This window comes from Solea senegalensis, linkage group LG12, assembly GCF_019176455.1.
Source record: "Solea senegalensis isolate Sse05_10M linkage group LG12, IFAPA_SoseM_1, whole genome shotgun sequence".
NCBI lineage: Eukaryota > Metazoa > Chordata > Actinopteri > Pleuronectiformes > Soleidae > Solea > Solea senegalensis.
The window spans coordinates 1,977,538-2,003,266 of NC_058032.1; the positions used below are offsets into that span (position 1 = coordinate 1,977,538).

At 41.5% G+C, this 25,729-nt stretch overlaps 1 protein-coding gene across 3 annotated transcripts in view; it reads right to left on the reverse strand.

Moving 5' to 3' along the window:
• The window catches only part of ldb2a (LIM domain binding 2a), a 97,379-nt gene extending 85,954 nt beyond the window's left edge, over positions 1 to 11,425 (reverse strand). For 2 of the 3 annotated variants that reach the window (XM_044040163.1, XM_044040160.1), the window contains exon 1: positions 11,102 to 11,425. In XM_044040163.1, the coding sequence (XP_043896098.1) occupies positions 11,102 to 11,233 (132 nt within the window). In that variant the 5' untranslated portion in view covers positions 11,234 to 11,425. The remainder of the gene's footprint in view (positions 1 to 11,101) is intronic. The other variant, XM_044040162.1, reaches the window with a different exon arrangement.
• Between the last annotated feature and the right edge of the window lie 14,304 nt (positions 11,426 to 25,729).

The following is a 25,729-nucleotide window of genomic DNA, read 5'->3' on the forward strand; positions in this document are numbered from 1 at the left end:
CAAAGCTGTTAACAACAGCGTTAGCTAAGCTAAATGGCTAACAGTAGCATTGTCTGAATGTGTGCACAAGTAAACATGAACGGTCTCAGCCGCAGAGGACTGCGATAAAAATCCTAATAACGTACTTTACTGTCGTTAAACTCTGGTTTCAAAAAAGTCCAAATGTATTATAGAAGACAAGCCAGTACACAGAAGTGAACAAAAAAGTAAAACCACAGTCTTTGGGTCTAAAACTATTTACTTTTCTGTAGCTTAGCTACTCTGTTGAACACTATTAGCAACTTTTAGCTTTCATGTATTTTATCTGAGGATAGTTCATGTTGGGGGAGCGTCCACAATCACACAGCAGAAAACTGTGTTTCAGGACAGTCTGTTACCACATCAGGAGGACAGAGAACAACAGGACATAGATGGACAACAGGGCTGTCTGTCCTCTGTTATCTGAGCGACTGTGCAGCCTGGAAGGAACCATGGGAAAAGGCCAGGAAAAAGGTGGGTCTATTGTCCGTGCATCCTGCTGGACGTGACTGACACGCATTGTTTTTTTTCTGGAAACATCCTAAAATGTTCTGGACCAACACACTGACAATAAGACTATTGTTTAGGATATAATAGAGGCTTCATGCAGAAAAAGACCGTGTCCAAATCTGCACCCACTCATTTTTTATGTTTCTACACGATGGTGTATAGTAAAGTATTACATGTATACACAATATGCTTTAAAACTACAAAAAGTGGCACATTTAAATACTTTTGTTCATGTTAAGTTACATTTGAATGCTCTTAGCGTTCTCATAATATCCATTTTCTGCTGCTTTAACCTCCAGATGAGGCTCACAGGAGGAATCAGGAGCCAATCCCAGCTGACCTACGGTCAATTTAGATGTGTCCAATTAACCTAATCCCCCAATCTGCATGTTTTTGGATTGTGCAGTACCCAAAGAGAACACACACACATTGGTCAAACCTAGTTCAAAACTTGTTTTTATCTTTTTAAGAGCATTGTTTGGTGTCGATGGTGAGATACGAGCAGTCAGGAATCCTGACATCCTCCCACTTCAGCCTTGATTTATCGTCTTTTGTGCCTTCAGCTGTGAAACTGTTCAATGTCTGTCTCCTGAGACACGGTTTGAAACTTTGACAGTTTTGTTTTCTGTCATCTGTGGGTCCACTCTTTTCTAATAAGTACATATGTGTGTGTGTACAGACGAGGATTAGGGCCACACAGGAAAACAATATAAGAGTTCTGACTTTAAAGTCAGAAAGTCTGAGAATAAAGTCAGAATTTTGAATATTCTTTTTCCTGTGTGGCCCTAATCCTCTTCCATATGTGTGTGTGTGTGTTTTCTTCAGGTACAGGAATGAGCCAAATATTAAATGCTAACTTCTCCATCAGTGACATGGAGCTTTGTCACTGAAAGTGAAACTTCTGCTGCATCTTTAAACCACACAGTGACACTGAATCTCACCATAAACAGTCGAGGCATATCGGCAGATTCAGACAATAATCTGTGTCACGTCGTCTTCTGATCTGTTGTTTTTATAAATCTATCGATTCAGCCGCAGTTTTGTCTTTCTTACACCGTCTCACGTGACCTGAATGACTTCCACCACCCGAGCGCGACGGAAGACAAAAATAGTTTCCCGTCTGGGGAATAATGGGATTATCTGAGGTCTGACGTTAATTACTGTCATCCACATCTTGGAGTATGAGAATATGAGAGGACAGTTGTGTGTGTTTTACTCTCAGCCTGTGCAGAGTGTAGGAATTCCCAGAAAAACAAGAAAAAAGTGCGTTTCATATCCTGCATTTCTGTCCACGTTCAGTGATTTTTAAAGAAGAAGAAAATAATAAACAGTAAATAAAATATATTCAGCTCCGACCACAGAATTCTGGGAATAAGTTGGTTTGTTTTACCTATCAGCCTGTCCTCTCACCTTTTCTGCAGTAGTGTTCTTTTGTTGTTGTTGTTGTTGTTTTTTAATGAACGAAGCTCAGAGCTCTGTTTTACGGTTCCACGAGAGCAGCTGTCTGTTTACCGTCAATACGGCTGTGAATCATAATAACAACACACATAAACAACGCAAATAAATAAGGATATGTTTAGTCACTGAGTCGGGGTTAATATCAAACGCTGTACACTCTCGCTCTCTCCATTGTGTCGTTTAATATGAAATACGCCTTCACTTCCGACACGTATTTGACATTTTAATGGACAGTGTTGACTCGAGCATTAACGGAGAGCGATTTCAAACAACAACAACAACACGAACGGCAACAATCGACTCACTCACATCCTTCTCTTCTCAGAAAGAGTGAATAAAACTCGGCTGCGACACAGACACCTGTGTCGTAATCACTCACACACAACAACAACTTACACGTGTGAACACAGTAAAGGTTTATACAGGAGGGGGAAGTTCAGGGTGAAACATCTGCTTATTAGCGTTTAAACTTTGTTTAAGGACGATTTTTAATGAATGTACCACTTATTATTGTGTTATTATATACCTGTTTGACCTACACAGGATTAGAAATGAGGGAAACCAGATTATTAAAATCACAACGTGATCCCAGTAAAGTAGTTTATTTTTCATAGTAAAACCCAAACGAGGTTATTCATCCGTTGCGTCGATGAAAGGGAAACTCTGTTGCTTCTGAATCACAGTTTGTATGTGATTTAAAATGAACTGATTAGTCTGCAACAGTTGTGATAAAAACATTGAATCGTGGGAGATTTGAACGATTTTCCCGGTCGACGCGAGTCGTTTGAACTCGTTAAATCGTGGACATTTTGTTTCCGAGACGTTTGGAAGCCGAACAATTCACTGCCAGATAACTCCTGTGATATCTTAATGATGAGAATAATAAAACTGATATTTTTTTGTTTTCTGGAGTGCAGGAGAGAAATCTCCTGCCGTGTGCTCGGTGCCTCCGTGGCTCATCTTTAATCCCTCTCTATGAACCTTGCGGCTCAGTGCCAACTTGACCTCCACATCATAAGCCTATTCATGTCAATCTGACATGTAGTGCTGATGGGAACAGATCCACTTTGCCCCTGACAGGAAAAAGGGATCTTTCTTTTCTTTCTTTTTTTTGCCATAATGAACACTCCAGTTCTTCCAGTCGCTCACTCGAGGCCCATTTGAATAACGAGAATGAGACTAACTACGTTTAATAGACAAAGAATTCAATCAGTGGCCTGTCAATCACATATCTATCAGCTGAGGAAGAGTGTGACTGTGACCATTAGACTGAGGTTTCTGAGCGCAGCCTTCTGGGTTTTATTATTATTAGTATTATTATTGTTATCGTTATTATGACGGTGCTTTTGTTTTCCTTGTGTTTGACTCGTCTGTGTTGTAGTGTTAGTTACAGTGTTACTCTGTGTCCCCGCTCGCCGCCGCTGAATATTAATGCCGTCTATGCTAATGGCCTTACACCGGCTGAGGTCGAACAAGCTCCTCCTCTGAATGTTAAACCGCCGCCTCATTTGCATACGCTTAAGTGTCAAATTCCCCCACAAATCATCTGCCTTTCGTACGCAGCTGCACCTCCTCCACCTCCTCCTCCTCCTCCAGAGCCACAGCACGGAAACAATGTGGTCACAGCGTATGCATGACATCAAATCCACATCAAAGTGTGTTTAGATTGCCAGGTCACAGCGGGTTCATGTGTGGTGTAAAATGAAGGTAATGGGATGGCAGTCAGCCTGGTGCAGACACACACACACACACACACACACAGCCAGGCAGGTAATAAGTATGAACGCAGCCAGGTAATAAGGTTGAGATAGAAACAGAGCCAGAGTCATGACAGGAGCAGCACTGTTTAAGCTGCGGCGCAGTTATCAGTTCAAAGGTCAGCAGACAAACACACACGTCTGTCTTTGTGTGTGTGTGTGTGTGCGTGCGTCTTTAGTGTTTAACGCCTCCTCATTTCCATATGTGTGTGTGTGTGTGCGTGAGTCCATGACGGGTGAGAAGTTTTTTTTTTTTTTACCAAAACAAGAAGAAAAAGAAGCTTCAAAGGAGACGAGTCTCATCTAAAAATAAAATGTATTCCTCTGGTGAGCAAATGTAAACAACACAAGGTCACATGGAGATTATTATGAAACCTAAGGGCAGAAATTACACAAAACTCAATTAGCAGTCATGAGTTAAATCACAAAAAGTATTTCCCGAGGTCGTCACGGATATAACACTGGTATAACACTGATATAACACTGGTATAACACCGATATAACACCGGTATAACACCGATATAACACCGGTATAACACCGGTATAACACCGGTATAACACCGATATAACACCGGTATAACACCGATATAACATATAACAATATAACACCAGTATAACACCGATATAACATATATAACCAGTATAACACCAGTATAACACCACCAGTATAACAGTATAACACCAGTATAACACGGTATAACACCAGTATTTATAACAATCGTATAACACCAGTATAACATAACACCAGTATAACACCGTATAACACCAGTATAACACCAGTATAACACCAGTATAACAATATATAACACCCTATAACACCGTATAACACCCGATATAACACCAGTATAACACCGATATAACACCGGTATAACACCGGTATAACACCAGTATAACACCAGTATAACACCGATATAACACCAGTATACACCAGTATAACACCAGTATAACACCAGTATAACACCGATATATCACCCATATAACACATATAACCAGTATAACACCAGTATAACACCAGTATAACACCAGTATAACACCAGTATAACACCGGTATAACACCACCAGTATAACCGTATAACACCGTATATAACTATATAACACCAGTATAACACCAGTATAACACCAGTATAACACCGATATATCGATATAACACCAGTATAACACCGTATAACACCAGTATAACACCAGTATAACACGTATAACCGTATAACACCAGTATAACACCGATATATCACCGATATAACACCAGTATAACACCGGTATAACACCAGTATAACACCAGTATAACACTGGTATAACACCAGTATAACACCGGTATAACACCGTATACATGTATAAAGTAGAACAGTATCTCTGATTTTCCTCCCAAGTACCACCAGAGGAAACTGGTGTACCACTGGTTGGTACACGTACCACAGTCTGGGAACCATGGGAGTAGGAAGACGGACAGATAACTATTTTGGCAACCGATTTCCAGACGCTTCACAGCCTCAAATCCACATTATATTCTAAGTGCAGTGTCACTTATTATAAAATAAAAATGAAGTCTAACGTCTTTAGTTTTCATGTAAATGCAACCTTCCCTGAATAAGTAACTGGTAATTAGTGGTAATAACAATTAATTTGATAAATAATAAAGAGATAATATTACCCACAGTTGAGAGTTTAGTGAATGTAATTTTAATTTACTCAACATAATTGGATTGAAAACAATGCAAATTGTTAAATTGGTAGATTTTATAGGTTGTTTTTAGGTTGTATCTGAATATTTCCAGCTCTTTATTTATATCTAAATTTAATTAAAATACTACTTTACTTTAATTTTAATTTCAAACTTTTTTAAAAACAAGATTTATAGACGGACAAATGACCTTTGGGGAAACAGTGACTGTAAAAAACTGACCTTTGGGTACAATTAATTGATTATTCTTCTAAAACAAAAAAAAGCTATGTGCATATTAATTCATTAATAATGAATGAAAATAATCCTCTTCTGCAGGACTGATATCAGCCAGAGCTCAAACAATGAGCTGAGTAATCACTTAGAAGACCTTCAGATGTTTATTCAGTTTGATCGGCAATTAATTGATGATTCTAAACAAACTGAACGTCACTGGCTTTTATTAACGTGTCAACATATTCACCTTGAGCCTTTGAGGGCGGCTGAAACATTTGCAATCTCTTAACTCTCTGATATTTAATAGACAAAAAAAGAAGGAGAAACATTGATTCATTGAGGAAAAGAACCAGCAGATTAACGGTGGAGAAGGATTTACAACAGAAATTAAATCAGCAACTATTTAGATTCACTTAAGGACTAAGAACGAAAGATAAGTATTTTGAAAGATTTTAGAGATTAAATGTTGATTCAAATCTCTTTGATTTATGAGATTGTGAGACACAAACTTTGACACACAAAAGAATTGTGTGTGGACGTTTCTTTTTTTTACAGTTTTCTGAGACTTTCCAGATTAAACGATTTAATCTGTAATCTATGCATGTGTAAATATTCCAGCCGCTCCACCAAATCATACACCGACATTCCAAAAGTCTTGTTTTCCAGTTATTGATAGTTGTATATTGTAGTTTTAGGTCTGAAGAACACAGGACTGGATTTAGCATCCTCACCTCTAAAACACTGTAAAACAACAATAAAGCAAAGGTAACTTTTCATAACGCCACATGAACACCTGAGGATGTATGTTTCTCTTCGTGCCTCTGGATTTAAATTGGTTGGAGAAACACAAAAACTGACGCAGAAAATTGTCCCCTGAAAAAGTTCCAGGTCCAAGAACCTGGTGAGTAAAAACAAAACACACCCGAGTGTAATTCTAACGGCGTTTTATCTCCCTCCCGCAGGATTACCTGCATCAATCCTGTGCTGTAGATGTCACACACACAGATAACAAGTTTCCTCTGGAGGTATCTCTGTCTCCTCCAAGTGTCAAGTCCTCGAGTCCCGCGTCTGCCGGCGTGAAGACGTGAAGTGCACCACCAGCCAAGCACATTCAAAAAAAAACAGCCCACTGTAGGAATGAGCCAAATGTTCTTACACTGATTTAAAGATAAATCTGCCAATGGTAGAACTGATAGACTTCTTAAAAGGAGCTTGTGAATCTTGTTACTTTTAGACGGTAATGTGCCAAAACAAGACCAAAAACAACAGATTTTAGCTACAATATAAAATACAAAGCAAACAGAAGACGTGCAGTTGTTCTTACTCTTAAAACAAGAAAAGAAAATCTTGTAAGATTTCATGAAAAACTATGGTTTTAGCTCGTTACTGGTTTACTTATTTCTCTTTTTAGGCAAAAAATATCAACAGTTTCTGGTGGAAGACTTCTTTAACACTCTCTAAATAAAAATGACTCGGAGAGAACCAGGAGAGCCACAGACTACAGACACTCACTGTGTTCCTGTGGCCAAAGAGCAGGATGTCGAGAACGTGCCGAGCTATTCTGATCCTCAACAATGGCATCGGGGATTAGTATTTACTCGGATAATAATAATAATAATAATAATAATAATAATAATAAGTCAAACGAGGCGGCTGTTTCTGTTTCACTGAGTCACCATCTTTAAACTGCTAAAAACAACACAAAATATGTAAGATTTCTGAGAAGAAATGTAATATAATGTTCAGAATTATGTTTCCATCAGTGAAGAGTGTTAAAAAAATGCCATGTTTCTACAGAAGCCCTGAATGGACAAACAACTGAAGGGAAACTACACTCAAATAAAGGAAACACGTCATATTCAGACAGTTTGAATGAACTTAACTCATTTAGGTGTTAAATAATTGTGACACTCGTTAGCTTCAGAGACCTGATGTTTAACTATGACGCGTGGGTGAAATTTGAGAGGGTTTTCTCCACAGCTGTGATCATAGTAAATAAAAACTGCTCAGCACTAGACTCAGAAAACGTGTTTTTGGCACTAACAACCTTTAAGACCAAATATGGCCAAAGCTGTTTGTAATTGCTGTTGGGAAGTTGTTAATTAAACTGTGCACTTTGATTTATTTTCACAAGACAAATTTAATTTCATTAGTTTGGAACCGTTTGTGTTTTTGTCCAACGGTGAAAATACTCGTTAAAGATCACCTTTGAAACAGGAAGTCAGGAGATGTGGGGAGTGTGGCCCTGATAGTTTTACTTGTGTGTCAAAATCTAACATGTTCAATAAAGATGACATTTTATTTAGTGCCTATAAGCTAAAATTATTTCCTTTGACCAAATGAAACTCTTTTAGTATTACTACTGGTTATTAATAGCTTTATGTTGTATGCCCTCTAGTGGACAGAACCTGTAACAACCACGCAATATTAAGTTAATGTATTCAAATTTTAATATAATTTTAATAAAAAATAATAAGGAAATAAATTCGAGTGGAATTATATCCCTAGTCAAAATATCGATTTGGTGACATATCGTCGTCCGTTCTCGCGCAATGCGATAATCGATACCCGAGAGCAAACATCGATATGTTAATCAACAAATGAAGGCGCTCTAAAGTAAACAGTCTCACACTCCGGGCGTCGCTACTTCATGTCTCCTCACGGTGGCGCTGCTGCTCAAATAAACGAGGGGAAGTTACGTGAGTGAAGATAACGGCGGACAGAGAAAGCTACGTTTAATACAGACGTTATGTACTTTGTTCTCTTCAGTATGTTACGAAGAAACAGAGAAATCCTGTAACTTTTCCTTTGTTTTCCTTCAGTTATAGACAGATATCGCAGCTCATCGCTAATACGACTGTATTCACGCTGCATCAAATATAAGTCACGTTGTCATCAACGGAGGAGAAAAGTCATAAATCAAAGGTTATTTGCTGTGAAATCACCTGACTTTGACAAACTAACGCCTCCACGTAGCAGCTGCGATGCTAACAAATACAAAAAAAGAAAAAACAAAGATATGGATCTGTTGAGCGGGCGCTGGCAGCAAAACCTTGATGAAATATTTAAGGAAGAATCCAGCAGCTGAAACAGTTCAGGCCTCAGAGAAGCAGCCTTAACTTCCTGTTTTGTAACATCATCATCATCATCATCATCATCATCATCGTCGTCGTCGTCGTCACCCTGACCCTCGCTGACAGCAGACGCAGCAGACTGACCCTTCAGAGACGCGTCACACACACAATCACCTGGTCTTTGTCTCACTTAAGGCTAAAGTAAGTCATTGCACGTTGTTTTATTTCTTGCGCTCACTCTCAGGATAATTACGACATCATTTCAGTAAAAGTCTGGGCCCAGTTGTGCGAGCGCTGGTGGATGCAAACAAATTACTTAAACACGAGCCATTTACCCCTTTCTCTCTTACTTCCTCCTCATTATATTCATCACCTGCATTTTAATCAAACAATAACGGAACATGCGACACAATCCTGCTGCTGACGAGAGACAGAGAAGAAAAAAACTAACGATATTATTATATTTTCCTTCTTATTTTACAAGGAGCTGAAGGTGAAGTGATGTTTTTTTTTTGTGCTGTATATAACACAAATGTCTCTCGGTGTGTGGGTATGTGTGGTGCGGGGAGTTGAGGTCCGCTGGGGCTTAGACCACTGCGTATGAATAATGCATGAGGACCGGGGCCGTTGCATCTCAGCAACATTGCTCTGCTCTGCTTTAAGTTGCCGAGTTCCTCTCGGGGAGAAAGAAGTCAGCATCGCTGCTGCTGCTGCTGCTGCTGCTGCTGCTGCAGTAACTCCTCCCAAAAGCAAGAGAAAAACAACACAAAAAAACAACATTTTCCCTCATTACATCTATTTAATAAACATAAAAACTCCTCTCTGTGGGAATCAAAAGCCTCAAAGAGCAAGTGCTGACTTAGAATGTGAGATAATTGTTGCAGAGAGGATACATCAACTGATACTGTTACTGTATCAGCATTTTTTAAAAAATGTGAATAATTCCTCTTTGTTTCAGTCCCGGTTGTTCGATAACGTTGTATCGTGACGCAGTTTTCCTCAGTATCGATAGAACGACGGTTCAGTCGCTCACTGTGTAAGCACACCGAGGTCTTAGGTGTCCCTTCCTTAACGTTCACTCTTTAATGATCTGACATTTTATCGCTATAAAAAATCAAAATCGGAAATTTCTTCACGATGAAATCCTAATTTCAGGCTTAATTCTTCTTTTTAAATCAACCAATGAACTACTGACAGATCAATGAATGAAGACAATAATCCCTGTTTATGTCAATCTGCCTGGATTTGGACATTGTTCCCCTGCAGATATACACATATATATATATATATATATATGTATAAATATACATTCATATATACACACATATATACAGTATATACATATATATGTACATATATATATATATATATATATATATATATATATATATACATATATATATATATACATATATATATATATATATGTATATCCCATAGCCTGACATACAGTGGAGAATGAACTTTTTCTTTTAATCTAAGCAAATGTGTGTGATCACAGCACAGATGCTGTGGACATATGTTCACTGTGGAAATCTCAGTGGGGATCAGCCAGGGTTCAGTCACACGCACTGAACATGGCGACAAACTGACGTTTGAAGTTTTTTTTGTCACTTTTTTTTATCAGTATTGATTTAAGTTCATCCACACACAGAGAGAAAGAAGAGAGAGAGACAGACAGACAGACAGACAGACAGACTGACAGAGAGAGATAGTGAAACTCTTCACAGAATGTAAACCCTCTGCATTCTTGTTGGTCCTGTTTGTCTTGAACTGTTGCATTTTCTGATAAACACGTGCAGTATATGCAAATATTCTAACACGGAGATAAATAAATATTATGCAAAAGCACAAAAAAACCCGAATTATTTTAGTTTTTTTAATATCTAAATCAAGTTATATGATATATAAGTGGTCATACATATGAGCCACGGGAGAAATTGCAGAGATTTTGTGAATTAAAATGACCGATTGGTCCTTTTTCTCGTGTTTCTGTAGTTTCTACCTCTCCAGGTGACTCCGCGTGGATTTGGAAGTTAATTGGCCACGTGAACGCGTCTGCGCCACAAAAATCACGCCTCAAACTTTAATTGGCGGCTGTTAAAAGAGTCGCCGGTTCATCAGATGACTTCACACCGGAGCGTGTTTACTTTCAGCTGTGGAATGTTTGGCACTGTTTGGCTGCGCGTCCGCGTCCAAACCTCCGGACTGACGCACCCTCGTCTCTGTCTCCAATCCTTCTCACATCCCATCCCTCCCTTCCCCGACACCGAACCCCCTTCATCCCCGCAACACGGGGCTTCACACCGGCACTGCGACCCTGAACGGGACCGTGCGGCAGCGGCTCCCTCCTCTCCTCCTCTCCTCCTCTCTCCTCCACCTCTCCTCACCTCTGTGCGCGTCTGCAGCCGCTTGTTCATCTCGTAGATCCGGTACTCGGGCTGGACCATGTAGGGCGAGTGTCTCCTGTAGAAGGGTCCGAAAGGAGACGAGTAGAACGGGTCGTGGGTCGGGTTGGACATGGTGGCTCCTGGCGAGGCGCACAGCGCGATATCAACATCCAGCGGGAGCGGCAGCGGCGGCGGCGGCGGCGGCAGCAGCGGCGGCGGCAGCGCACATGGGAGCGCGGCGCTCTCCCGGTAAACAGCCCCAGTGGGAAGCGGCAGCGGCGGCAGCAGCAGCGCTGTCGAGGCTGAGCTGCACTCTGTAAGTTGGCCTGCCTACTTCTCTGCTATAGCGTGGTGCTGCCTGGAGGAGGAGGGAGGAGGAGGGAGGAGGGGAGGGAGGAGGGGAGGGAGGGGAGGGAGTGGGAGGAAGGGTGGTGGGGGTTTAAAATTGAAGGAGGAGGAGGGAGGTGGTTTCCTGTTCCCTTAAGACCTACACTCAGTTTTGCATTCTTGCAAAGTTCAAGTCAGATCTGTGTATGTGTGTGTGTGTGTGTGTGTGCACGTGTGCATGTGTGAGGTTGTGTGTGTGTGTGTGTGTGTGTTTATGTGATTCACAGTTTTTAAATGCACATGTTTCCATTTACACTGACACTGACGACCTCAAAGAATGACTCGCCGTCCGGTTAAGTCAAGTTTTGTTCACGATTAAAGACAATAAATGATAAATAAGTGTGTGATAATTAAGGGTTTTTTTAAGGTCATTTTTACACTTAATAATCTCCGCGAGACTCATTACGATTGGGGTTTTCTTCGGTCAACACCCGTGTATGTTTCGGTCGTGTTTACCCACAATGCCCTGCGCTGTAGTCACTGAACACGAACAAACCCGGACTTTCTGAGCAAACGAACGAGGGTTCGATTAAGAAGGAGCTGGTGTGAGTGCAGCGTCAGTGTGGCCGAGTGTGTTAACCCGAGCACTCGCTGGTTCTTACCGTAGAAAAAAAGATTTTATCCACTCAAAAACTGACGTTTGTAAAAACCACTCCCTCTTTGCACCAAAGTCCGTGTGAAAAATCAACGGTTTCACATCACAGCACACAGGCCGCCTTCATCCGTGAGTTCAAATGTGTTATCGTGTGACTGTCGAACTGAATGAAAGCGGCACAAATATTAATGTGGAGTTTTATAAGTTTGTTTGAGTTTGTCCTTCTTTCTTCTGTCTGTTGTCGAGGGTTCGATTAAGAAGGAGCTGGTGTGAATGCAGCATCAGTGTTTTTTGCTGGAGAAAGGAACGTGTAGAAAAACAGATTTTATCCACTCAAAAACTGTCTCACCTCATGAAAATATCTATATACCGAGCGTTCTCCATCACTCATCTATCACAACCACCCAGGCACAACAGCAGGAGCAGCAGGAGCAGCAGCAGCAGCAGCTCAGTTACCAGTGCCTTGCTCAGGGACAGAAGACGACGACAGCCCACTCTTGCCACCGCCGTGCACGCGCGACTACTCGTCAGCGTCACTTTCAAAAAGCCAGAACTGTCCCTTTAACGGTGTGGAATCTGTATTGCGCTAATACCGACTAAGCCCTCTTGTGTCCAGTGTTCACAGACATTAAATAATTCACGCAGATCAGACAAAATGCCAACACCATCTGCTGCGTTCTGCCCGCATCTGACGGCGTTTTCGTGTTTTGCATTAACAATTAAAAGGAGGGGAGAGTGTGTTTGAGCGGAGGGTCAAGTGTCTTCAGCGCTCACGTTTAAATCTCACTGACCTTGGATTAAAATGAATATCTGTATCTCCACCTGTTCAGGCTTCTGTGTAAACCGCGGTTCATCGTCACGACGCTGCATTGATTATGTTGCTGCTGATCGAAGCAGCTGATGCCGGATTCTTCGTACCTGCTCAGGCTGTAGACTCAGAGTTAAGTAAGGCAATCAGACAACTGGCAGAGTCCAAGTCTAGGTGGCGCTGTATCCCTTCAGTTTCCTGTTTCCTGAGCTTTACGTCGCAGGAAAAACAAAACCGAAAACGTCGAGATGGATCGTGTTCTAAACATAAATCGAAGTCTCGTCGTCGGTTTAAAAGCGGGGTTTTCTTCTCCGCCATCGTGCTGCAGTAGTCAGACTACATGCAGGAGTAATGGGACTATGACTCACATTATCCAGGTATGTTAGTCCGACTAAGACTAGCTCGACTTCAGTCACACTCACGTGTTTACATGCAACGCAATGATTGTCTTAGTCTGACTAAAATCGGACTTTTAGCACGTTCCAGAAAACGAGGCCAGTGTAGAAGTGCCTGAAACATGTATTTTCTCAAATGACCACCAGGGGGCATTTTTATAGATACGAAATTTGAATTTCTTTAAAATGTCTCTTTTCAGAATAAAGGCTCTGAATTCTGCTTGACTTGCGTTTGTGAAGAAAAGAGTTAAAAATCGGATTTTTGAATGAATCTACCAGGTCAGATATTAATGCTGGCGGGCCAGTTTTGGCCCACGGGCCACCAGTTGCTGACCACTGATCTGCACGATTTCTTGAAAAAAACAAAACAAAAAGAAAGAAGGAGAAAATGTGACATTAGTTTTCAAAATGACGTGAAACTCTAAAGCCAACAAAATATTACTATTATTAAAAGCATAATTCTGAGTATTCTCTCTGATTTCTACAGATAAATCCTGAATCTGGAACGCTGATCAAACGTGTCGGTGCTTTCAGACGTGCGTGTGCATGCTTTGCCTCGCTGGTAATCCACCTTTGTTCATCAGCCACTGTTCAGTGGTACTTCCCTGAATGAAAAGGTACTTAAGAGTGAGTGTTTGTCGTGTTTTCAGCAGCTTAAGAATCTTACAAAAAACAAATAAACAAACAGTGTCATCTACAAATCCTCAGACGATCGAGTACTTTTTTCCCACCGTATGATGACGATCACTGAGGAGCTGCTCTTTCATTATAACTACACATTTGACACATTTTTGTCTGACCTTTGCTCCATGTTCTATAACTTTGTTGACCTCCAAAGATAAACTTTACTTTCATAAGTCATAATGAATGATTCATAATTCATTGTAATGGACACATTTTGTGACATTCATTCACAGACGATGGTTAAATGCATGCACGTGTGGAGAATTTCTTCACATATTATGTCACACATGTTCTACACGGCTACATGTCATGTTTGTGTCACTGACATGTCGAATTTTTAAACAGGATCCAGCAGCGGGAAAATCTCTTTTTTAATCCCCACCGCCCCCTTTTTTTTTGCATATCAGTAAAGATTGCCTCCATGTTCTGCTGCTGCGTGACAGATTAAGGCCCGGGCTGCAAAAGTAGCCACCGGAATCTAAAAATAAATAGACACTCAGACCGAGCATAGCGGTGAGACCGAAATCTCACATTAACTGTCCACACTGGGAATTAATGAACAGCATTTATGAAGAGTCTGACTTTTAATCCAAAATGGCTGAATGTGTGTGTGGGGGAGGCCGTCTGAATCGAGTGAGATAAAAGTTGTAATCCAAATGCCTCAGGCATATGGTCGGGTAATTAAAAAAAAAAAAGTTTGAAAAATCTATTAATAAACCTTTAATTAAAAACTACATTTTTAATATCTCAAGACCTTTTCAATTGACATTTCTAACAGGATTTGGTGTTCGCCTAAAGCGCTTACCACTCGAGTGTGGCTGCAATACAATACACAGACGAGAACAGCTCATTTAACAGATTTCTATATTAGCGCGCTTGACTGTAAACAGCGGCTTCACACGTGACGCTGCGCTGCCCACTCTCTTCTCTCTCTCGTCTGTCTTTTTTAAACGCACCACGTTGGCTTTTTCAAACATACGGCCCGGGGGCCAGAACCGGCCCGCTGCAGGGTCCAATCCGGCCCACAGGATGAATTTGTTAAAATTTCACACTACGGTTACAATCTAAACGTAATGTCAAATACAATATTTTTCTCATCCAGATACCTGTGACTAAATGCTGTGCCTTTTTAGATCCTGTGTAAATAGTACATTTGGGCACGATATTGTTATTGTTACTTATATTTCTCAAGAAATTTCATGTTTTGTAAAAATATCGTTCATTAAATGTAAAACAAAGGAGAAAAAAAGCAAGGAGTTCTTGTTGTTTATAGGTTATTATTCTATTATTTTACTATTTTTACTGGTCCGGCCCTCTTGAGATCAAACTGTGCTGTATGTGGCCCCTGAACAAAAATTAGTTTGACACCCCTGGTCTACAGTGAAGCCGGTGCAGGTCTGTGCTGGTCTTTGAAAACAGGGGAAGCTCATTTCAGGCCCAGTAACCCAGTTATTTATGCATAAATTCTGCAGAACGAACAACTAAGAATGAGCATAATTATGTAGAAGTGAAATGCTATAATAGTGTTTTTATTTAAAATAATGAAAATGCGTCTTTATCTCCCAGCAAATAACGAGCAGAATCCACACAGGAGGCAGAAAAGGCTCCGCCTTTCAGACGCAGGAGCCCAGTATCTGAGCCCCGCCCACTGCTCCAGTGACTCCCAGAGAAGCCGAGCTTCCGTGGAAGAAATAAACCGTTCTCATCTCTTAACAATGACCTGAGGGGTCAATGAGCATCTAGTCTGGTCCTAGCAGATCAGAATTTTATTTTAAGGTTTATTTTGAAACATTACAACACTGAGTAAAGACTAGAGAAAACAGGTGGACAAATTCACAGTGAGATTATTTTCCATTTACTAAGATGAGAGATTTATTATTTATTATATCAGATTTATTCATGTAGATCAGGAACTTTATATGATGCCGTGTTTTGTTGTTCTACAATAGGAGAGAAGTATGCACACAAGCTTCTGTCGTGAACTTCCTCTCTGCTTCAGTGACTCCCAAACACTGGGTCTGGACCCAAATTTGTTTGGGTCCCCAAACAAATTTGTTTGGGTCCCCAAACAAATTTGCAGAATTTTCCCCATCATTTAAGTCAAGATTTCTTTGTGTGTAAATGATATTCGGTTTTTACAGATGTGGCTGTAATTGTGCAAAAATGTGCTCTTGAGGTGATTTATCATGTGATTTAGGCCACGATCGTTTAACCATCTTTAAAAAGTGGGAGACCATACGGGAAACACGTTCTTCTCCTCTGGTCAAGACGTTCTTGAGAAGGTTACTGAGGCTTTTTAAGTCCGGTATCACTCTGTATTTCAGTTGCTTCGCAGATACTTTGCTGGTGTTGAAGTAGCTTCTATAGCTGTGTTATTGCAGCACAGCAGACCAAAACATAAACACAGTTTTCAGACCATGAATTAAACATGTATTCTGTGAATTACACATGCTGCACCATTGATGTCACATCATGGTATAACACCTTTAAAGTCCTCCCTGAATACACGTGTTTTTACTACAGTCGCAGCACAATTAGTTTCATTTAGAAAGACCCGAGTAACAGGTGATGGAAGAAGAGGCCAGGAGTACACTCCTCACCTAACATGAGCACATCCTGGTGCCTCCACGGTCATAATTCAGTGTGTTACTAATACATTTACTAAAAAATGTTAGTTTTAATTTATGAGGGAAAAATTCCACTCAGCGCAGACATGTTTGAGACTTGTGATCAAATCATTTGAGGTCAAATCTGTTTAATTCTTAACATTTGATCATTTTGACGCTGATCATGTTCTCTGTAAAACAGCACAGCTCACATCTTACGTCTGCTGCTCAGATAATCACTGAACTGATGAGGAAAATCCTGCTTTTAAACGTGTCCTCTCTTCTGACCTTCAACGCCAATCTTCTTCTAGTTGTTTTTGTCCTTTTTAGTCCATTAAGTGAGAAGAATTAACAGTGAGGTGAACTCCTACACGGCTAACAATGGCAGCTCCATCTCAGTGCAGGACGGTTCAGTCCGTGAGAACGTCTCTGTCTCACATGCTTTTCTCTCTCTATGTTTTTTTCTTGTTGTTTTCTTTTCTTTACTCTCAGGGACAACAAAGTTGAATTGAATTTAATTGGTTTGGAGTGAATGGGAAACCAAATGAACCTTGAGGGGGGTTCGGAGCGTTCTGCAGGACGCGTCGAGCCTGAACCATTTTTGTTTGTTAAACGCGTCAAGGATGGAGAAGGAGAGGAGCTTTTAGTCGTGGAACAGCAAGGTGAGGGAGACAAAACACTTGTGGATGAGAATGGAAATGGGTCAGGACACATATAGACACTCCAGCTTCTGCTGGGTTCCCTCTTGGTGTTACTATGGCAACATACCCTATCTCCCCCCCCCCTTACGTAGCTACCTGCCTGTCTGCCTGCCGTTAGCGCACAAACTACACACGCTATCAGCCGTGCCACAGGTTTTGCACCTGAACGCACCGACGCCGCTCCTGTTCGGGAAGATTCCGCAACACGTCTTATCCTGTTTCACAGCCCGAGCGTGAAAATATAAAGTTGTTCCTGTGTCTGATGCTGCTGATGCTGCTGCCGGTGTTAGCAATCACTCATTTACCTTTTCTTCTTCTTCTTCTTCTTTCTTTATTTAAACCCCCCTTGTTTTGATCATTTGGATAATAATATTATTTATAATAATAAAAAAAAAAAGGAGCGAGACAAGGAGGAGAAGATAAAAACAGAGTGTATTCTGCTGAGTAAAACGAAGCCTGTGTAGCTTCATTTTTAATCAATACGCCTGAAAACAGCCTGGTCTGGAGTGTATTGACGGTTAAAAGTTGCTAACTGCTCTGTGAACACTGGGAAGTGTGTGTCTCCTATTTTGGGAACACAACTGTTTTCCAAATATGGATGAAATATACCCCGGATGCCGGAGCAGCAACTTCTATGGTAGAATCTCATTAGCATCGTAATAGCTTCCAGGCTCATTTGCATTTTGCCGTGAGTGATTTTTTCTTTTTTTCTTTTTTACCCCCACTCTCTCTCTTTCCGTCTCTCTTTCCTCTCTGCTGCTGCTGGATGGAATAATAATAATAATAGTATTAAAAGAAGTAAAACTTTGAAGCGGCATATTTTTATTTCATTATTGAAGTTAAACAAAATTGTAATTGAAAAGCACTTTTCAATTATGCCAATTTCCTCACACTGGTGATAAATGAGTCTCACAGTCGTGTTGAGCAATTATGAAGAAGACACACACACACACACACACACGCACACATAATATTTGCACACAGGCACGACAAATGAATGTAAACAGATTAATACAGAAAGTGGAGGCATTTAGTTCTACTTCAGAAATAGCCTGTGTGCAAAGACAAGAGAGTTTGGATTTAATATTTGCACTCGTTTGCTGAAAACGACGGTGAAACACACGCGCGTGGCCACGCACCAACAACTCAAAACAAAAATGGCAGAGCAAACCTGCGTCGCTGGTGGAAATCACATTGTCACAAGTTGAGAAAAACGGCCAATGACATTATTTAAAGTGATTAAAGCGGCTTTTGTGGAACATGGACGTGCTTTTAACGAGGTGGTAACACGTTCACGTCTGTGACACGGCCGCGCTGCAGCTTGTTAGACGTCCACACTTTCTGCTCAAGCAGCGAGCAAGGGGTTAATATTTTCAACCAGTTCTGCCTCTGACACACACACACACACACACACACACACACAAGCACACACACACGCACACACACACACACATACACACACAGAAGCACACACACACACACACACACACACACACACACACACACACACACACACACACACACACACACACACACACACACACATGCACACAGAAGCACACACATGCACACACAAGTACACACACACACATGCACACAGGCACACACACACACACACACATGCACACACACACTGCACACACACATGCACACAGAAGCACACACACACATGCACACAGAAGCACACACAGACACACACACACACACACACATGCACACAGAAGCACACACACACATGCACACACAAGTACACACACATGCACACACACACACACACACATGAAGCGCACACAGAAACACACACACACACCTATAAGCACACACACACACACAGAAGCGCACACACAGAAGCGCACACACATACACAGAAGCGAGCGCACGCACACACACCTCTTGCACGCTCATATACCCACAACCCATCACCCCTGATCACACTCAGACTTGTGCACACACACACACACACTTGTATACATGCACGCCACACACACACACACACACACACAAAACCATAATTCCCAACACCCTCCTCCCTCTCTCTCCCTCACCCCACCACCTCCTCCTTCCTCCCTGGGCTCACCCCTTCCCCTCCTCCTCCTCCTCCCTCCATTCTCCATCTCTGCTCCCCTCCCTCCTCCTCCTCCTCCTCCTCCTCCTCTCCCCCAGGTCAGTTAATAAGCGAGCCTGAGCCTGTGCCTCAGCTTGGCTGTCTGGAGGACATGCAGAGCAGCGTCTCCTGGGAATTGGCTCATGCAGAATGCTGCTGCCCGCCGAGAGAATGGAATTTTACCCTCGCTGAGGCTCCCAGCCGCACGGCGCAGCGGAAACCTGACATACACACACACACACACACACACACACACACGTGCTGCAACACACACAAACACATGCAGTTACAAACAGAGCGCTCCCAGGAGTGTGTTTCCTGCCTCGTCTGCCTCCTTTAAGGAAAGTGACCACTACCACCGCACTTGTTTCCTCCTGAATCATCAAGACTCCGTCATTAACGTGACGGTGACACAGCCTCTGGGGACGCCAGGTGATGACGCCACATTTCACGCCAGTCAGTGTAAACATAGGAACGCGGGGACGTCATGTGCTCGCTAATGAGTTGCCCACTAGTTTGAGGGAACAGTGGCTTTTTGCACACTTGTGTTTTAACTTCAAGCACTGAGAGAATCTTCCTCCTCCTCCTCCTCCTCCTCTTTCTTCCATTCCTCCTCAAACCCACAGCTCCATCTATCGGCGTGCCCGTTACATGCTGCAGGAGAACCGCAGCTCAGGACTCATGCGGGTGCTGTTTCATGTTACACATGCATTCATGAGCGTGTGTGTACACATGTTTTTGCTGAGTGTGTGTAAACATGTTTGCAGCAACAACAGAAAAACACACACAACAAAATAAGAGATGAATGTTTTCTCCTGGTGACCTTTCACCCCTTCATTTGGTTTTGTGTATTAAAGGTTTTTTTTTGTGTGCCATTCAAAAAAAAAAACAAAACAAAAAAAACCCGTCTGTGACCAATTTGGTTTTGGAGAGTTTGTGATGAGTCATAGATGCTGAGTGTTACTCACGCCTCCATCAGGGCGGTGTGCTCTGATTGGCAAGAGGAGAAAACTCAACAAACTCTGACAACAACACTCTTCTGATTTAACTGCACCTTTACAAGTTTTATCTAAAATGACTGGCAGAGTTTCTCCTCCTCATACACCACGGTTCTCAACGCGTGGTACGTGTCCCACCGGTGGTACGCGAGCTCAAGAAATACTGTTCTCATGCATTTACCAGTGTACGTGATCGGTGTGGAGCTGAGGGAATAAGTAGTGATTCAAATATTAAATCGCAATTAATCGCACATTTTTATCTATTGTAAATGTACCATTATTTTTTCTCATTTTAATGCTCTTATCATAAATGTTTTTTTTACTGAGACAATATCTCTGTCACCCTGCGTATTTTGAGTATTTTGAGTGCACAGCGTTCACCATCCGTTAGCTTACTACTCTCTGGCCGGCTCGCGTGCCTGTTGTTTAGTTTCCGGTCGAGCTCGATCCGGTGTGATGTTGTAGTTTTTCGAACGTTACTAGTTGTTGTAACACCATGTGAAAAAAACGACAAAGTTTGCTCGTACAAAAAGAACGTTCATCTCGCCATAAAAAACATTGACGCCGTTAAAATGGGTTTGCGTTAACGCCGTTAATAAAGCGTTAAACTGACAGCACCAGAAATAAGACAACAACAATAATAATAATAATTAGAGTCCTCTTATCGCTCACTCCATCTTCATCTAATGCAGATTAAAGTATATGTGAGGAAGAGGAGGATGATGACGAGAGAGCAAATCATCACAATCTGACTTTTCTCTCCTGTATTTTAACGTAATGTTGTTACTTTGCGAGCTCAATATTTCAACACGATGATGATGATGATGATGATGACGACGCCTTTGTTATAGAGAGTCTGAGTTTTGTGTCCTGTGTCTGTCCTCGATGCAGGAACAGACAGAACACGTCTGTCATGTGAGGCTGCAGCTGCAGACAGAGACTCTGTGTTTGTCATTAAACTGCTGGAAATCTTCTTTAAATGGTTGTGACGTCATTTTTTAAATCATTCACATCTGTACTTTACTTTCTTATTTCTTTATCTACAGCCACTTGTTCTTTTACTCCACTGCATTTCCACTAACTGGTATTATGGTCTGTATTTATGCAGAACTTTTCCAGTCTTGATGAGCAGCTTTACACTACAGCCAGGAATTGAACCCACAGCCTTCCAGTTGAAAGACAACTTGCCCTACCACTGATCCACCATGGCTCAATCCTAACTCCTCACTTTTTTAAGTACATTTTATATCAGAAAATGACTTTTATACTTAAGTACAGTAATGTCATTAACTTTAAGACTTTTACTGAAGTAATATTATTAAAAAAACTGACTTCAACTTCTACCAAAGTCATTTTCTGGTAAAGATACTTTTACTTTTACTCAAGTTAAACTCAAACATGTTTATTTTTAAATATGTTTTATGCTGTTCAAATTTCAAGTTTATCATCATGTATTGTGATTTTTTAAATAAAACTTTGTGTTTTCTTCAGTTTAAATTGTCAATGCACTATTTGAACATGCAGAAACTTGTAAATAACTGCCAGATATTGAAGATTATTCTGGAAAAACGGGCAAAAACTCTTAGTTACGGGGCATTTTCTTGCCCTTTCATGGTTAAAATAACCAGACGGACACTTTGAGGCTGAGGTGTTAAAGGGTTAAATGTGTGGGTTGTCGTTGGTTGGGTTCGGGGGCGACAAAGTCTACGGCTGCAAATAATAAAATTAATACAATCAGGAGAAAAGTAGAGAATAAAGTTTTGAGTTCACTGAGCTGTTGCTGTAAGAAAATAAAATAAAATAAAAATGCTGAAGCAACGTCAACACAGAGCTTCACACTAAACACAGAAAAAGTGACAAAACTGCTACTTTTCACTCTTTCTCTTCATCAAAACTTGTTAATATCACGACGTATTGATTGTATTCTCAAAACGCTACAAAGCTTATGTCAGATTATTATTATTATGGGATTGTCATGCTCAATTTAAGTGATTGAAATGTTTTTTTTTCTCTTCTTGTCAGGATTTAGTGAGTGAAGCAAATGCAAAAGGATTTAATCCCATTTTCCACAGTGGCGTGTGCACCACGTCTGAAGCAAGAGAGACGGAGAGATTCCACCACCTCCATGTGTAGATTACCGTCACTGTTCCAGTGGGATTAGCAGATTGTAAACTGGTGTCGCTGCAGGATCGGCTTTGTTCACAGACAAGACCCCGTCCTGTTTTCCCGGGGTTACACAAGAAAAACGAGAGAGAGGGAGAGAGAGAGAGTGAGAGAGGGAGAGAGGGGGAGAGAGAGAGAGAGAGAGGGAGCTTGTGAGGCGTCTTTGAATAACAAGCAATTATAATCTGTGTTCAGTGCAGTTTAGACCCTAATGATACACATGGCAATTCTGTTATTTTCCCCCTGCTCCTTCTTGCCTCAACAAGAAAATATAATCCAGCTGAATTACATCCATGGAGGTGGTGATATGAGGTGTAATGCGAAGACTCACACCCTAATTGTAAATGAGATTTTTTTTTTTTCTTCAACTAAATGTCATTCTCCATCCACAAATAGACCATGACAGTGGTGGAGAAACGGTGGAAATGGTGGAGTAAAAAAAGAAGGTAGAGACAGTAATAAGCGCACACACACGCGCACGCGCACACACACACACACACACACACACCTTCAATGAGGGCCACTCTATGAAAAGCCAAAGACGGCATTTTACTCCATGGAAACAGACATTTTACGTCTGAAATATTCACTGCACTTTTTCAACTGTAAACATTTCCCATCTGCAACATTTGTCAGGTATAGCATACAGAGGTTATCATTATAATTATTTTTCTTCCCTCTCTCTCTCGTGAGGCACCTTCTGTAGATTTTTTTTTCTTTTTTTTTTGAAAGCCCAGCCTGTCTCAGCTCTGGCTGTTTGTAGTGCAGCAAGCCGAGGCAGCAGCGTTCTCTTTGGGGTTTAGCCTTTCAAAAGTCCTCGTCAGATTTCTAGCACAGACGTTACTTCTGCTGCTTTCCGCCCCCACATCTCTGCTCCCCCACCGCCGCCGCCACCTCGCAACCACATCTCCCCATCCTTCTAACCACCATCACCTCCTCCTCCTCCCCTCTCCTCCCTCTGCTGCAGATGTTTTTGGATGTGTTTCCTTAGAAAAGGAAGCGGCCGCACTCTGCCAAGTGCCGATTAAATGCCCCTCGGTCTTCTGCGGTGCCGGCCAATGGCTGTCGAGTGAGACGTCAGCAGGAGCGAGCGGTGGCCAAACATTCCGCAGACTGAGTGAGGTCACGCAGGGGTCAGCGCCGATGGCTGCCAATGCGCTCTAACAAGATCCTAATTACACGACATGCGAGCGCACGTCGGGAGAATGTTCAAGTCGTCAGCTGATACTGCGTGATACTAACGTAAACGCTTCACTAAACACGCTGTAAAAAAGAAAAGCCGTCACTGTCATGTGACAAGGACGACGTAGATGAGCGTTACAAATGTCAGAGTCAGGTGAAGCAGAGGGGCGACTATCCGTGTGCTCACACACCACGAAAGCTGGTGGTGTTCAGTTGTTGTCTTGTGGTTTCCTGTTTTATTTTGAAATCTCTCCTCTCATTTCAGATAACTTGCTACTTCTCCTCATGTTTCCTGCCAGTCTGATTGTCTGCCCCGCCCTGATTTTTTCCACCTGTTCCCCTCTACCGTGTGCATATTATGGTCTGCCAACCGTGTCAATCACACGTCCAGCATTAGAGTGAAATGACCGATGATGTGTCAAACTCAAGGCCAGCAGGCTGAATACGATTGGTCAAAGAAATTATATTTAACGTCACCTGGAGTCAAATTTACGTTAGCTAGCCTGTAAAAGAAAGGACCAAACAAAAGTTTGTGACTTTTTATGTTAAATTTGATCACCCATTTGTGAGTTCATTTAATCTATAAGCTCAGTTTAAACTTGAGGGCAAAGGCTCAAATTTCAATTTGTGTTGAAAACGTACAGCCTAAAAGTGCATCAGACCACCTGAGATAAATACCATGTGGTCCAGGAGAGGGTGCTATGAGAAAATGAATGTTGTTGTTTTCAATCACGAGTGTGGAAATATTCACGGTTCTACAGACAGAACCTAAACAACTGTGCGTGTTAGCTTAGCTGTTAGCTAAACGCCCCTAGAGGAGGAATCACAGTGAACTTGTACTAGTAAAGTAAGGGAGCAGTGAACTTTAAGTTAAGGGAATAGTGAACTTTAAGTTAAGGGAACGATCCCTGGTTCTCTTGAACATGAGCGTGGTAGTGAGACCTGTAGAATCATCCTGAAGGGGGTCGGGCTCAGTCTCCGGTCAGCGACAATATCCTTGTACCGTGCTAAAGAATATTGACCAGTTTGGCCGTAGACTTAAGTTAAGTTAAGCTAAGTTGTTTAAAAAGACTGAGCTGGGCTGAGCGTTGATATTGTATCGACAACAGATAAGTGAAAGCATAGTATTTGAGCCAGGGCTTGAACCTTCATGAGATTGAGGCGAACAGGAAGAGCAGCGGTGTGTGTTTTTGTGCCGCTCTGCTGAGTTCGGACACACAGGTCCGGCCACTGTTTGCAGGTTTTTGCACCACATGTGACAAATATTTACTGATAGGATTTCAGGTTGACTTCAGCTGGACTGTGCAGCTCATTAGCCTCACACTGTCCACACAATGACCTCGTTTCAACTCAGGTGAAAAACTTTTCCTCTAACAAATAAACTGCAAGAATTGTCACTGTGCTCATGATAATCTGATGAAGCACACGGTCCACTTCTCTTTAATATTTATTGCTCAGCCGTCAATTATTCCGTGTTGATTATGCACAGTGTAGCTCGGAGGACGTAGCGACGCGTTTGAAAGTCCTGAATTAACTCAGACACCTGAGCAACGCCAATGTCGACTCAGCACTTTTCATGCATTCATTTGGTGCAGATCATGCTTCGCATCCAGTCACCGTCTCATGACTGCATAAGAGGTAATGATTACTTGATAACTTTCATGTATTCATTTCGGCAGTTTCAGCAGATTCAAGTCAGAATCTATGGAAGTGGATTTGTGTCGATATTTTAAAACAACACTTTATGAATTAAGCACAAACTAAAATGAACCAGAAAATAAAAAAAATACACAAATTGCAAATAAAATATCGATTTAATCATTCAAAAATATTGTATAAAATATAGTTTGAACAAAAACCTTTTGTTTGTTCGCTCCAACTCTTGTGTTTTTGTGCTCTGTGATTTGTTCTTTGCGTTTTTTGTTTGTGATTCTGACCACGGGCGTAAAAGCAAGAGAGGGAACGTAAAAGAAAAAGTGAGGGAGCGTAACAGCAAGCAAGGGAG